At 39.8% G+C, this 13,698-nt stretch overlaps 1 protein-coding gene across 1 annotated transcript; it reads right to left on the reverse strand.

The window, feature by feature from the left end:
• Positions 1 to 2,542: 2,542 nt before the first annotated feature.
• C1H13orf42 (chromosome 1 C13orf42 homolog) lies at positions 2,543 to 7,220 on the reverse strand. Its single transcript, XM_063291254.1, has 3 exons — positions 6,807 to 7,220; positions 4,927 to 5,074; positions 2,543 to 2,787 (listed from the first exon to the last, which is right to left on the reverse strand). Exons 1-3 carry the CDS (start codon positions 7,218 to 7,220, stop codon positions 2,543 to 2,545), a joined length of 807 nt encoding a protein of 268 aa, XP_063147324.1.
• Between the last annotated feature and the right edge of the window lie 6,478 nt (positions 7,221 to 13,698).

Consider the following 13,698-nt stretch of genomic DNA (forward strand, 5'->3'; position numbering starts at 1 on the left):
TTTGATATCTCAGTGCTGATACTGATTCTGTTGGCCTTTGGGGAGATTATGTGGATGAGGAAGTCCCCCCACTAGACATTTTGTAAGAGCACCCACAATAGGTTTGGAAATTTCCAAAACTGCTCAGCAGCTCAAAAAGCTTGGGGCCTTGAACGTGATGGCTTAAAGCAAATTATTGGGGGATTCATGAATGTTAATCTGCAGAATCCAGAATTCGAAGGAGAGAAAATAATAGGCCTAAAAATGAATGGAGAGTTGTCCATCCTTTGTTTTGTATGCTATACTTAATTGTTTATTTCTAGTTTGCTTTCTTTCAAGGAGGTGAAAGCTATGGCACTTTAAATCTCTCTCAGGTCATTTTCTTTTCCTTGAGATCAAATTATCAATTATCTTTGGGGAAATCTGTCTAAGGCTTTTGTTCCTAGAGTAAATGGGGCATCTGGGTATAGCTTCTGCAAAGCACTCGGGTATTGTGCTCATCTCGATATTAATGGTGATGATAATGGTGTGTGTGTGTGTGTTTGTGTGTCTGCAACTGCAGTTTTCCTGACGTATTGCTCCCTTGCTTGGAGAATGTTTCCAGCCTGGCAAATTCTCATTGCACATATCTATTTCTCAAGAGCCAATTGTCATAGCAAAACTAGCAACAGAAAGAAAATGATGATGGTCATGTGCTGAATGGCAATGGTGTGGTCCAATATGTGAGTTCTGTGATCGTAATAGTAAGCATGAGTTTAGGATTGCTCTCATGCAGTCTTCCTCTGTGTATGCTCACAACAAAACTCATGCCACTGACTTTCCATGAGATACGGTAGATCCTCGGGTCAGCATGCATCGGAATACAGCCTCTTTTGTTTTGTGCACTGCAGAACCACAACACCCTGGTTGTGATTAAGGGTTCTAACACAGATTACAAGCAGCATACCACAAATACGAATATTTATGAAAGATGGTGTGCAAAATAATCTGCACATTATTTCTCTGAACATGGGTATAAAAAGCAACGATTTATGATGTGCTAAGGAATGTTCCCAAACAACTATGTATTCATTTATTCATTTCTAATCCATATACCGAAACAAATCCAAAGTCTTATAAGATAATGTGAAATAGTTTTATTTCCAGATTCACATACCATAGCAGCTCTGGTTATTGATGCAGCCATTTGGAATGGAGAAGATCCTTCTGTTGCTTTGGGGGCCATTTCACCACCCTTCTGTTGTAGAAAGGAGTAAAGCATGGAAATTGCCATGGGTGCTATTACTTCATGCTCTTTTTCTGCTTTGTGCATCCATTCTTTAAAAGCTGTGCCTTCACAAGTACGTCAAAGAGCCACCAGTTCTAGCACCATCCAAATGCAGCCTCAGCACTTAAGAAACCTGTTAATCGTCATTTGCCAACAATTTGCCCTGCTCAGTGTGTCTTTTTCGCTCCATACATTGCCTTCTGGGGGAGATGAAAAAGTGGCCTATAAGGTCTTTCAATATGGATATTGGGTACAAGAATCAACGGTTCTTCTTTGGATTCTGGGACCTGCCCCCCACATATAATGAATGTGGTATGACTGTTTCCTCTATGGCGTTTATGTATTCTCCAGGAGAGAAGAGGGGGGCATCCAGATTATAAATTATGGGAATTGTTTAAAAAAGTATGTTAAAATAGTCAGGCTTCATTTTATTTAGAAGAATCACAATTTTTTCACTAGAAATATAAATTCTGGATGTATATTCCTACATTACAATTGTCATCCTGAGTCCTGCATAGCAAATCAAGAACAGTTTTAAAAATTAATGCAGAAACAAAATTCACAAAAGTAACATGACATGGAGGTGCTTTATAATCTACAGTAATCTTTCACAGAATAACAGAAAATGTCCACAGATGATCATGACATTCATGTTACCATGTTCTATATGGCATATATAATCAACAACAGATACGCTATGGGAAGGAAAGAAAAGCTGAGCGAGATTAGGCATGAAAGCCGGCTGGGTGACCTTGGGCCGGTCACTCTCTCTCAGACCAACTCACCTCACAGGGTTGCTGTTGTGGGGAAAATAATAGGAGGAAGGAGGATTAGGTATGTTCCCTTCCTTGAGATATTTATAAAAATAATTAAGTCAGGATAAAAATAAATAATTCTCAGTATACACAATGTTGCATTCCTATAATGCAGTTAACGTAGTTACTGAATGAACACATTTTCTGGGTTCACACAATACACTGAGTTCTAAACCAATCAAACAGGCTGAACAATATGCTATGTCATCAGGTTTACACTAGTTAAGCTTAGCAACTTGCTTAAATGCATTTATAAGGCCTTTACCTGACTTGGTTAAGTGTGTTGTGTCAACACAACTACTATATGGGCCCTAGGATAGGCAGAATGTAAACTCAAGTCCTGTCAGCTGTGTCCATCAAATAATTGCTACTGCTAACTTACTGCAGTAAAAAACCCCAACCACCTGATTCTGAAGAAAGGCTCTCAATGTGCCTATGCATGGTAAGGATTTCATACTAGGTGCTTCCAATTTTTTCCAGATCAGTGCTGTTCTTTGAGGCACGTTTTGGGTTTAAATTTCATTGTATTAACTGCTCCCTCTACAGCTTTAGGTAGATACATTGGATATCTTTGTAGTTTCTTTCTGGAGCTGATTGTTCTTCCTTGGCCTTTTCCTTTGGATTGGCTTGTAGTTGCTGCTGCTTGGCTGGTATCTTGGGAATATCTCCGAGGGGCACGAAGGATCCAGTTGGAATGTAAGCTATGTTCTCTTGAACTAGAAACAACTGAAATATGGAACCAAAGTTAGAATAAATGCAGCTTTACAACAAGGATGAGGATCCAGAATATGTAGGTACAGCTTGGGCTCTGCACACAGAAGGCTCCAAGTTTAATCTCCAGTATTTCTTGGTAGGGCTGGAGATTGAAGAAAGCTGCTGCTAATAAAACAAGGCTAGAAGGACTAGTGGTCTGACTCAATAGAAAGCTGCTTTCCATTTTTCTGAACCAGGGATAGGCTAAACTTAGGCCACAGGATCCAGTTTCCTCACTGTGCCCTCACTGTGCCCTGCAAAGCACTCCAAGATTGGGCCCCTGAAATTTGGTGGCAAAATGACTGAATGACTTTGTGTAAAGATGTCAGAGTAAGAGTAGAAATGAGTGTGCCAGTCCTCAGTGAGGCAAAAAAATTCCCACTTCCACCTTTAAACCACTTGCAGCCCCCAAACCCCTAGTACTGTAGGTGCTTTATAAAACTATTTTCTGGTATGTTTACATATGTAATCTAGTCACCTGATATAACACTATTTCAACTTCTAATTTCTAGCTGAATTCACATAAAGAGTGATAATTCTTGATCATAATAATGATTGCCATCAAATATCTTGCATAATTATTTAAATTGGCATGTGACAAACTTTCAGTATGCAAGAGCAATACTGTATTTGATGAGTTTCATAGTTATGGAATAGGGGAAAATAAATATATGGGAATAACCCATAAGGTGGGCTTATGAGGGGTGGTGAGGCAGAAGCCACAGATAAATAAATGAATCCGAAGTCGTATGGACTGAAAGAACCAAAGGATCACACATTGGCAGGCCCACACCTTGGGTAGACCATGTTATGGATTACCTCAAATGGATTAATGGTCTCTCTTTTCCCATCATTAAAATGCTGGGATGGGAAAGCACCCATTTAATTATTCTCCTCTACGCATCTAACTGGATACAGAAAGTTATCCTAAAATTCCCAATGCATCAGAGAACCAAGAATCTGGTACAGGATTGCAGGGAAGAGGCAGAGGAAAAGATGAAGTATTCCACAAATAGCTAGCCAAATACTGCATGTGTAACAGACCTGTCATACTAATTATTTATTAGGTCGATCAGTACATTATCCACCTCCCAACCTCCCAAGCAAAAACGTGGAAAAACAATTCCTGAACATTTTTGTTTGGATGAACAGCAGAGATGGATCTTTGTCCAGTTCCCATCCGAAATATACAACTACCTTTTGGGAAAACGTTGGTGTTTCTATTGTTTACTCTCATAACTATGTGTTGTGTTTTATACCGATTTAGGACAGTGCACCAGTTGAGGCCTTTTCTGGTCTGAGTAACCCTAGGACCATTCTCATCACTACATCTTTAAGCTATGCAACATGCTTTACATGGGGCTGCCTTTGAAGACAGCCCCCAAGCTGCAGCTAGCAGAAAATACAGCAGGCAAGGTATCGGTGGGTGAGAGCCACTATGGTCATTTGACACTGAATCTCTGGTGGCTATACTGTTGCCAGTAGGTTTCCTAGTCTAAACCTAAGTTCTGGTTTGGACCTACAAAGTCTATATGGCTTGGTGCCAGGATACTTTAGGTCCCAACTCCCCCAGGTGGCATCTGCTTGGTCCATGTGCACATTCAGGGAGGGGATGTTGAGAGTCTCATCCATATGAGAAGTCAAGGGGACATAAATCCAACGGCATATAATTCTTCTTAGCAATGGTCCCCATGCTTGTCTCTAGAAGTCCTCCTGGCACTCTTCTGATTGACTCTGTTTAAATGGCCATTTGGAACTTGCCCTTTAGGTAAGGTTTGATTTGTGTACCATTTCTATGATAATTTTAGCATGACCATTCTGGTGTTGTTACTGGGGTTGTGTTTTAGGATGTAGGGCTATTTGATCTATTATGTTTTCATTTTTATTATTTAAACCACCCAGAGGATTGAGATCTGTGTGGCATATAAATTTGTCATAATAAATGAGTATTAATAACATCCACACAATTGTTTTTAAAGAACTATAGAATGAACTTGCAAAAGAGAGCTTCTTTTTCACCAATATTCTCGTCTTTTTGCCTGAAATTCAAATCTGATGGGACACTATTCTGCACTTATTCAAATTTTATTATATATATACATATGTACTTACTATCAAAATCTACATCAACATGTGGATGATCCCTCACAACAATTTTTTGGTGTCTTTCTGCATCCAGCTCTGCAATAATTGAGTCAAAATAAGTGATTGCTTCAGTCACATCGGAACTGAGTTGTGAGACTTTTCTGTCTGCTGAAATCTGTTGAATAGAATGTTGTGACAATGGCTTAATTAGAACAAACAAACATTAAAGTCGCAACCCCCCTCCAACATTCAAGGATACAAAGAAAATTCAGAAAACAAACTAGTAGGATTCTAATAATCTTTTTTGCTGATTTATCTGGGGCTCTATTTAAATTAGCTTTTATGCTGCTATTTTACTGTGTAATATATGTGGACTACTTTTAGTGTTGTGTGTCTCTGGGTGTGTGCACGTATAGGTAGATATGCAAAAAAATTGTGTTACTTTCCATGTGTGGGTGTGTATGTATAAGGGTAAGTGTAAGAGTAAGTTTATATATCTCTATCTCTATCTCTATATCATCAAAATAATAATATAGAATCAATCTTGATCAGGTCATTGTTGGCCTTATGATTACTTTGGATCAAGGCAGATCTTATAAAAGGCAGGAAAAAGTGAGCAAAAAAGCAATTAAAGAAAGATGTTCAGAAGAAATAAAGAGGATCCAGGAAGCCAAATTCGATCAAAATTGAATCTTGGCTTTCCTTATACTGAAGTAGGCAACTCAGTGCCCTTCATATATTTTGGAGTTCTACTCCATGAGCCACAGTTAGCAAAGCATGAGAGGAAGAGACCTGTTGTTCAAAACATCTGGAAAAACTCAGGTTGCCTATTCCTAACTCTTATTTTATACCGTATCTCAAAAGGTCTGTCCATCACCTCTCTCACTTGAGCCATTTGGGCTCTCTTAATGAATTATTTCTCAAGGCAATTCTAATATAACTTGATATCAAGGTATCTCTCTTTCTGCCAAAAACTAACATTCTTAGCGCCTGCATTACAGGGAATGGATGCTGGTAAAGTTGTAGTACAGGTGAGGAGAGAGGCGCTGAAGTTGTTTTCTATAATGGTTTTCTTTAATTGTGTGGAGAGAGTTGCTAACCAGCAACATCTTCAGGGTGATACATCCTCCACTTTTGCTAGAAGTTCAAATTGTCACTGATGTTAGCATAACAAAAGCTGTGGGCTATTCAGCATAGTAAACAAATACACTTATTTTTTTGAGGTGGAATCTGGATGATTTCTTAGAGCGGTTATCATGGCCATAAAAAGATGTGTGGCTTAACGCATAGAAGACAAATGTCTGCAGAAAAAGTGTCAGCACTCCGTTTGTTAAAAGAGAATGACACAAATATTTGTCAGAAGGAAACAAAAACCTCCACATGATAATTGTGTTGCAGCTGTGCCTTCCCAAAGGTGCATAGCCTGAGCTTCAGTTTCTTGAAATTAGAACCCTCCAGTCATGGATTTAGTCACTAGGAGGTCTTCATTTCTGAACTGCTCATGGTTTGTATTTTTGTTTTGAAACAAATTCATTTTATTTTTTTGGTGAGACGACATGCCTAGGAGATAAGAAGCAATGCTACCCCAATAGTTGTGAGCTTTTAAGCTTGTTTATGACTGGGGAGAATACATACAGCCTAAAAAGTAAATGGCCTTGCTCTGAATACTGGATGTGGATAGGCTGCACGGATGTGTGTGTGTGTGTGTGTGTGTGAGAGAGAGAGAGAGAGAGAGAGAGAGACTGAATGGGGTCTGGAACTAAAAGTCACTACAAGCAAAGCATAAACTCGTCACATTCCCAAACTCATAGTTCATCTCCTCACATCTTCCTGTGCAATTTCATTGCATTATTATTTCAATTCTCCAAAGAGAGTGGTTTCTTAAACAGGGGAGTAACATATCCTACCTTAGAAGTCTGTTTGGGAGGAGGTGGGGCTTGATTTTTTTTTCTTGTTGCTGAAGATTTTGTAGACAAAGGGGAAATTCCAGGCACTCTGCCCAAGGCTTTCAAATCCTTGATACCCTCAAGGTATTTTTTCCTCAGAGCCAATAAATCCTGCAAATATTGCAAACAGTCTTGTGTCTTTGAGTACATCCATGCCTTTTCTTCTTTCAGCTGAAGGCAGGTAACTGAATTGAGGCTGGTGGTACTTTTGCTTTTCTTCAAAGGCTCAATGAATGCTTGCTCCTCATCTCTGAGAGCATACATAGAGGTGCTACGGATCAAACGAACCACAGAGCCATCGTAAACTGGGATCCCATCAGAGAAACTACTTCTGCTGGAGTTGGGATGAAATATGGAGTGTATTTTCTTGAACATAGTGGAGTTCGTTCTTCAACTATTCCATCTAACATTCAATCTCATTCCAGGTTCTCTTCCAATGCACATTTCTTGCCTGTGCAGAAAATTGTTGCATGTGTTGATTGTAAATGGGAGTAGGTTTACTTCTGCTTCAGACTTCTTTTGGCTCATCTCTTCATTTCTTTTCCAAACTCTGCCAAGGATGAAGGAATGCAACTTTGTTAGTCCATCTGCATTTTGGTTCACCTGGGGATTGTGGTAGCTTATTCTTTCCTTGTGCTGACCATGGTGCTGCAATAGTCTTGCAAAAAATAAAGAATAATTTTTAAAAAAATTGCAAAGAGGTAATGAAAAATGCTCTAACACTGCTGAATATTTCAGAAGGCTCAATAAAAAGATGCTAATGCACCAGCATTCCCTGCATTTCTAATCAATATTAGATAAATATCCTGCAGAAGCAAGCAGCTTGAAGGGATTTTGTTTTCTGTGCTATGGCAACAGAGGGCTGGTTACCGCTATCTGATAACACACGTAAGTGTTGAGAATAAAGCAGGCTAAGATCCATTACCCTGAGCACATAAGACTGGCCATCAAATAAAATTGAGTTCCAAGCACACGTATTGAACCAAGCTGGTTATTGTTGATGACTATAACAATTCTATAATTATATCTAACTTAATACAGTATTTATAGTAACACAGAAGGATTTCACCAACTCTGTTTATGCCAAAAAAAAGCTCTGAAAATCTTAGACAACTATGGTGCAACTTTAGTTTTGATTTTCTATCATAAGAGTTCAGCAGTCTTTTTGCTGTACTGGAAGCCTACAGGAGACTGAGAAAGGGGGAAAAGATGGGAAATAATTTGATTTTTATCTTGCCACAGTCTCATGATTCTCACTGGTTACAGTGCTACGGTAAAGACAACAACAGAATTAAAATAACATATAATGCAAATCACAAATACAGAACTGAAATAAGAGTTGCAGATGATGTTACTGAAAGGCTTCTTTAAAAAGCTCCATTTTTAATAACTTCCTAAAAACTACCAGGGAGGTAGGCAGTCAGATTGCAATCGGGAGCCCATTCCACAGTGTTGCCACTGTGTCAGCCCTTTGAGGTAGCCCAAACAGGAAACCAAAACCATGAGTACTAACACTACCTTTATTGTAAAGTTACAGTAACACAACCTTGCAAGTCTGAATGCACTTCCCCCCTCCCTTGCCTTTACTTCCCAGAGAACTAGGGAGGGTCCCTTCTGAAACGCTTTCTCCACTCACATTCCTTTTTTGGGCTGAGATTTCTCTTGTCAGACTGTTTTCGAGGCTGCAGCTCTTCTTCCTGTCTCCCTAGGTTATTGTCACAGCCCACTGCATACTGCTATGAAGAATTAAGACCTTCTAGCTTCAGCTCTCCTGACCTCCAGAAATATGAGACAACAAAGAGCTCCCTTCTCCTTGATCCACCAGAACAGGCCAAATCCAGTCAGAGGGAATGGTCCCATAGGTATCCAGGGGCCAAGCCTGAAAGGACTTCATAGGTTAACACCAGCACTTTAAATTGTACTTGGAATTGAACTGGTAGCAAGTGCAGGGGCCACAATATATGTGCGATAAACTCCCAAGGTCAGGAACTAGTTAAGGTACAGATCATTGCATTCTGGATTAATCATAATTTCTGGGCAGTCTTTAAAGGCAGCCCCATGTGCAGCATATTGCAACAATCTATGAGTTTGGTGATGAAAGGGATCTTGGATGGGTGTGATCTTGACCATGTGCTTAAAAAGCACTTCAGACTCCTAAAATGAAGTATCTTTTGAGCAAAATCATGCACAGAAACCTCAGAATTTGAGCATTGTCCTTTACAATGCAGAATGCATTTCTTGAACACGTTCTATAGATGTGAAGTGATGAGTCTGTATATTTACTGGATCATGCATATGCTCCACTATATACATTGATACAGTGCAGATTCTTGTGCATTTTTAAAAATGTAAAGTCTTATATGAGACAAATTCCTGGTGACTATGGAAACAATTTGTCATTGCCTTCCAGTGTAACCCACAACTCTAGGATTTTCTTTTGATTGTCTATCTAAGCCTGAATCTGCTTAGCTTTGTGTTTGGCCAGGTGATGGCACCTAATTGGGCTTAAGGACATTGGCTTGAAAGTGAGGGTAACATCTCCTTTGAGATGATCTATTGGTGACCATTTCCATGCAGTTTTCTTGGCAACAGAGGCATAAATTTGCTCACACTTTCCTATTTTGAACCCAGACATTTGTAAACCATGTCAGGCAGTTAGTGCAGCATGTGTTAGTTGAATCATATTAATGCCACAAGCTGTATCTGTGGGGATGGGGAAGTTTAACCAAAGAGTGGAGAATCTGTAGCCCTTCAGATTTGCTGAACCACAACTACAACACCAGCTAGCATGGCCATTGGTATGAGATGTACTTCAGAACATCTAGAGAGCTATGATTTCCCATCCCTTGGTTTAATATAGGTAGGAAGGTAAATCTCTATATAAAGATATGATTTACATGCTTTGGTTATGAACTTGTAATTTAGGTCCCCTGAATGCATTGAGTTCAAAAGAACGTATTCACTTCACTTTTCAATTAAGCTGAAGGCCTTACTTTAGCATGAATAATATTATGCCTACTGCTACCTAGAATTATATTTTGCTTGTCTAATGATATATTATTTTTGTTTATTTATTACAGTCCTGCATTTTCCTCAAAAATCACAAGATGGCACACATAGTGTCCCCCTCATTTCATTTTCATATCAGAGAGTGGGTGATTGGCTTATAAATGCTTTGTCAAAATTGTATATACAGTCTACTTTCCCTTAAGCTCTCAGGGCAGAGAGATACAGATGTTACCTATGTCACACCCCCTTATATGGGGTTTTATGTGACTTCACAGCCCCCCCTTGGACTAGGGCCAATCACTGTGCTAGAAGTTTTGTTTTCGTCTCAACCAAGAGTTAACTGGAATACTTCCAGATGAGGTCTTTATTTAGGAATCACCCTGCTTTTGAAGTTTAAATGTCATCATCTTCTTTGTTACCTTCCTATGTTTTCCCAGTACTTCCTTATTTTATTTTTTTACCAGAAAAAAATTGTCCAGGGAGAAAAGCATAAATTGTTCAGTGCTTTTTCACTGGTAACAGTAGTAACTATCTGTCTGAAAACACTCCTCTATAATTCAGCCCCAAGACAATAGTAAAAAAAATTGTGTGTTATTTCCATATATTGTTGCATCACGTGTTATTCGTTATGTAAGAAAGGAAAGAACAATAGATCTTTGGAGTCTTCAGATGTTAACTGAACTAAAATTCCTCATGCAATTACTGGGAGTTTGTAGTTTTGGATCCTCTGCGGAAGTGCATAATTGCTGTAACCTCTGTTTCAAAGATTGTTGGTCAGTCGCTTCCAACTCTTTATGACCCAATAGGTATCATTTCACAAAGACTGTCTTTCAGTAACTACTTCTTTGAGTTCTTTAAGCTCATATCAGCAATAGTATCCAGTCACCTTGTCTACTGTTACCCTCTTTTTTAAATTCAATTTCCAGGCATTAGAGTCTTCTGTGACTTTCTTTGTGTTATTTAAATGCCAAATAGTTACTTTTTGGCTTCATTATTTATGTTTCCAGTGAGTTGTGTTTATCTAGAATTGAATGATTTGTTCATCAGGCTGTCCAAGGTATTTGCCACAATTTTCTCCAGTGCCACAGGACTGGAGGCAAAAAGTTGAGCCCCTTGTAACTCAATATATAGTCCATATAAATGATCTTATTTTTTTATGTATCTGTTTGATACAAGGTCAACCACAATTGATTTAATTGCTACTATCGCCTTCTATACATTCCAGACTGACTTCCTTAGGCATATGTCCTTCTTGAATTATGAGTGACTTTGATTTAGAAACTGTGTGTCTTCACAACTGTAACCTCTTCAAGGATGCAGATAATGAATGTGTTTACAGCTTACTCTGTTTGAGGTGGGAGGAGGGTCAAAACAACAACAAATGGCAATTACTATGGCATTTGGGCCTTCGATACATTAAGTTCACCAGCAATAATGAATGTTCTTATTCCAGACAGAGAAGTGCCTAACATTCCTTGGGCAACTGCATTCCTTATCTAGTTGTGCTGTAACTAATTCTTTGACAATATATGTACTCCTGTTCAATTTTCTGTTAACCTGTGTGTCAGGCTCCCTGATTAAATGTTCCCAGAACATCTTATCGGACTCACATCCATCTTCCAGCAACCCGTGTCAACTTGCCAGTCGACCAGCAGGGAGGGGGAGCATGGTTGGAGTGGGAATCATCTTGTTTGGGCTAGCTGCTCCTGGCACCAAGGTCATCTAGGAAGAGCCGTTACAGCCAGATGCTGGCACGAGAAGGAGGGGCACATACCTAAGAGGGCAGGGGGGGCGGGATTTGAAGTTACCGTGATTTTAAAATGTAGAAACATGCGGGAAATTCCATTTGCAACTTTTTCTCTGTACTGAATGCTTTGCTTCATTAAATAGATTTATAAGCGAAAGCTTATGAGTTGTAATTGAGTGAATGCTCAAGTGTTCCAGTAATCACTCTAAGTAAGATCTCTGCTGACCAGTTTCTGTGCTCTTAGCGCTTCCTGGCTGGAATCCCAGTGATCACTGTAACATTGCTGGCCTAATAAAGAAACAGATTTGGACCTTTCCAATCATTTTGGCTTGTTCCTAAAGGTGAATTCTTGCCACCACAACAACACCCAGAATTCCCAGCTCATGCTAGCCAGGAATCTTTCTCCCTCCACTCCTGGAGCAAGAGAGCCCTGGGTTAGAGGTGGATGCCCTTCAGAATGGATATATTTGTTGTACACCACCCAGAGTCACCTTGTGTGAAATGGATGGCCATATAAATGTGAGAAATAAATAAATAAATATTTTGTTCCTATTCATTCATCCAGACTTAGTAATATTCCTGATGGTATTGGTGAATTTGCTCCCTTTGAATTGTAAAAGTGAAAGCATTACTTTTCCTAAAGATTGGATATGGATTTTAGGATACCTGCTACTTTATTTGGGGGCCCTATACATGTAAGTACATAGCTAATATATGGCACCTGACTTTTCCATCTCTCTTCTACTCAGCAAACCCAAGACAAGAAGTATGCAACAGAGAAGTTTTGCTTATTATCTACATCAAGAATTTTCTCTTTCTCATGTTCCATGTTTTGTCCCCTGCAGCAACTGATAATTCTTAACAAAACCAGTGACAAAAAACCCAACTGATTTCATTCTCCCTCATCCTTTCAGTCTGTGCTTTGATGCTTTCCAGCAGGATTTGGATCAAAATGAACATTTCTTTTGTCTTACCCCTGCCCATTTGAGACTGCAATCAAGATGACTTTCACAGGAAATCCAGCAGTACCTCGAGTAACTCATGTTGGTTTCAGTGAAGCAAATTCCTTGTTTGTTTGCTCACATTAAGTTTTTCCTTCACTTCTGAATAATTTGATACTAGTGAGCTGAGTTCAATAAGCACATTCCCTTCTGAGCCCAGAACAAAAGTCAGGGTTAAGACTGATAACTTGGAGGGAGTTCAGGAGACTGCTACAGACCGTTTTAAGGAAACCTGCTTGCTCTGATCTGTCCATAGGCTCTCTCTAGTTGCTTTTTGATGGTTCCAGTAATGAGAAGGAAGAAAAGGTGTGGTGTCCTATGCAAGGGCAAAGGCTCAGCCACTGCAAGCAGGATGCCTCTAGAACAGGCCTGCACAGCTTGTAGAGGAGAAAGGGCCACACTGATACATTAAAAATCCTTGCAGGCCACAGAGGAATACCTGGCAAGCTGATCAGCTGTTCACCTGGCTAGCAGAGTGGCAACAGTGCTGGATCAGGTGGCAGCGAGGCTTGGAGGTGCTTGACAGCTTGTCTTTTGGGGCAATGGCGGCAGTGAATTTATTACTTTTTTAAACTGCTGGCAGGCTGCACAAGGCTGCTTGGTGGACTGCAAGGGGCCACCCCCTGTAAATGGTGCAGACCTGCTCTAGAAAATGATTCCTCCCAAGGAAGTGGAGCTTCACTGCTTTATCTTCCAACTCCCTCCTTCTTCCTTTAAACTGGCCTTCCAACTCTTCTACATCATCTTCAATGTCTCCTTCAGTTCATTTTGAGATCAAATGTTTGCCGAGGGGAACAGTTTTTTCTCCCAACGATAGCAGAATAACTGACAGAGGGAAAATTCTACATCTGAACTCCTTCCACAAGTTGTGTGGGGAAATGAGACCGAGCGAATACTTTATAGAAGATTCAGATGCCCACCCTGAACCCAAGATCCAAGAGCTTACTGTCCTTTTTGTTTCTAGAAGTCCCCTAAGAGCTTTGGTTAGTCACACATGGAGCTGTATTGTTTGGGTAGGGCCTATGAAGCATCGGCTTCCCATGCCTTTTCCCCCTTCTATGCTCTGACAAAACCTTTTTCCTTCTGCCCTCATATT

Source organism: Candoia aspera, chromosome 1, assembly GCF_035149785.1.
Source record: "Candoia aspera isolate rCanAsp1 chromosome 1, rCanAsp1.hap2, whole genome shotgun sequence".
Lineage (NCBI taxonomy): Eukaryota > Metazoa > Chordata > Lepidosauria > Squamata > Boidae > Candoia > Candoia aspera.

Coding starts and splice junctions, on each gene's coding strand:
- C1H13orf42 (XM_063291254.1), bottom strand. CDS start 7,220: ATGTTCAAGAAAATACACTCCATATTTCATCCCAACTCCAGCAGAAGT. Junction 5,075..6,806: donor CTCCCAAACAGACTTCTAAG/GTAGGATATGTT, acceptor TCTATTCAACAG/ATTTCAGCAGACAGAAAAGT. Junction 2,788..4,926: donor TGTTGATGTAGATTTTGATA/GTAAGTACATAT, acceptor TCCATATTTCAG/TTGTTTCTAGTTCAAGAGAA.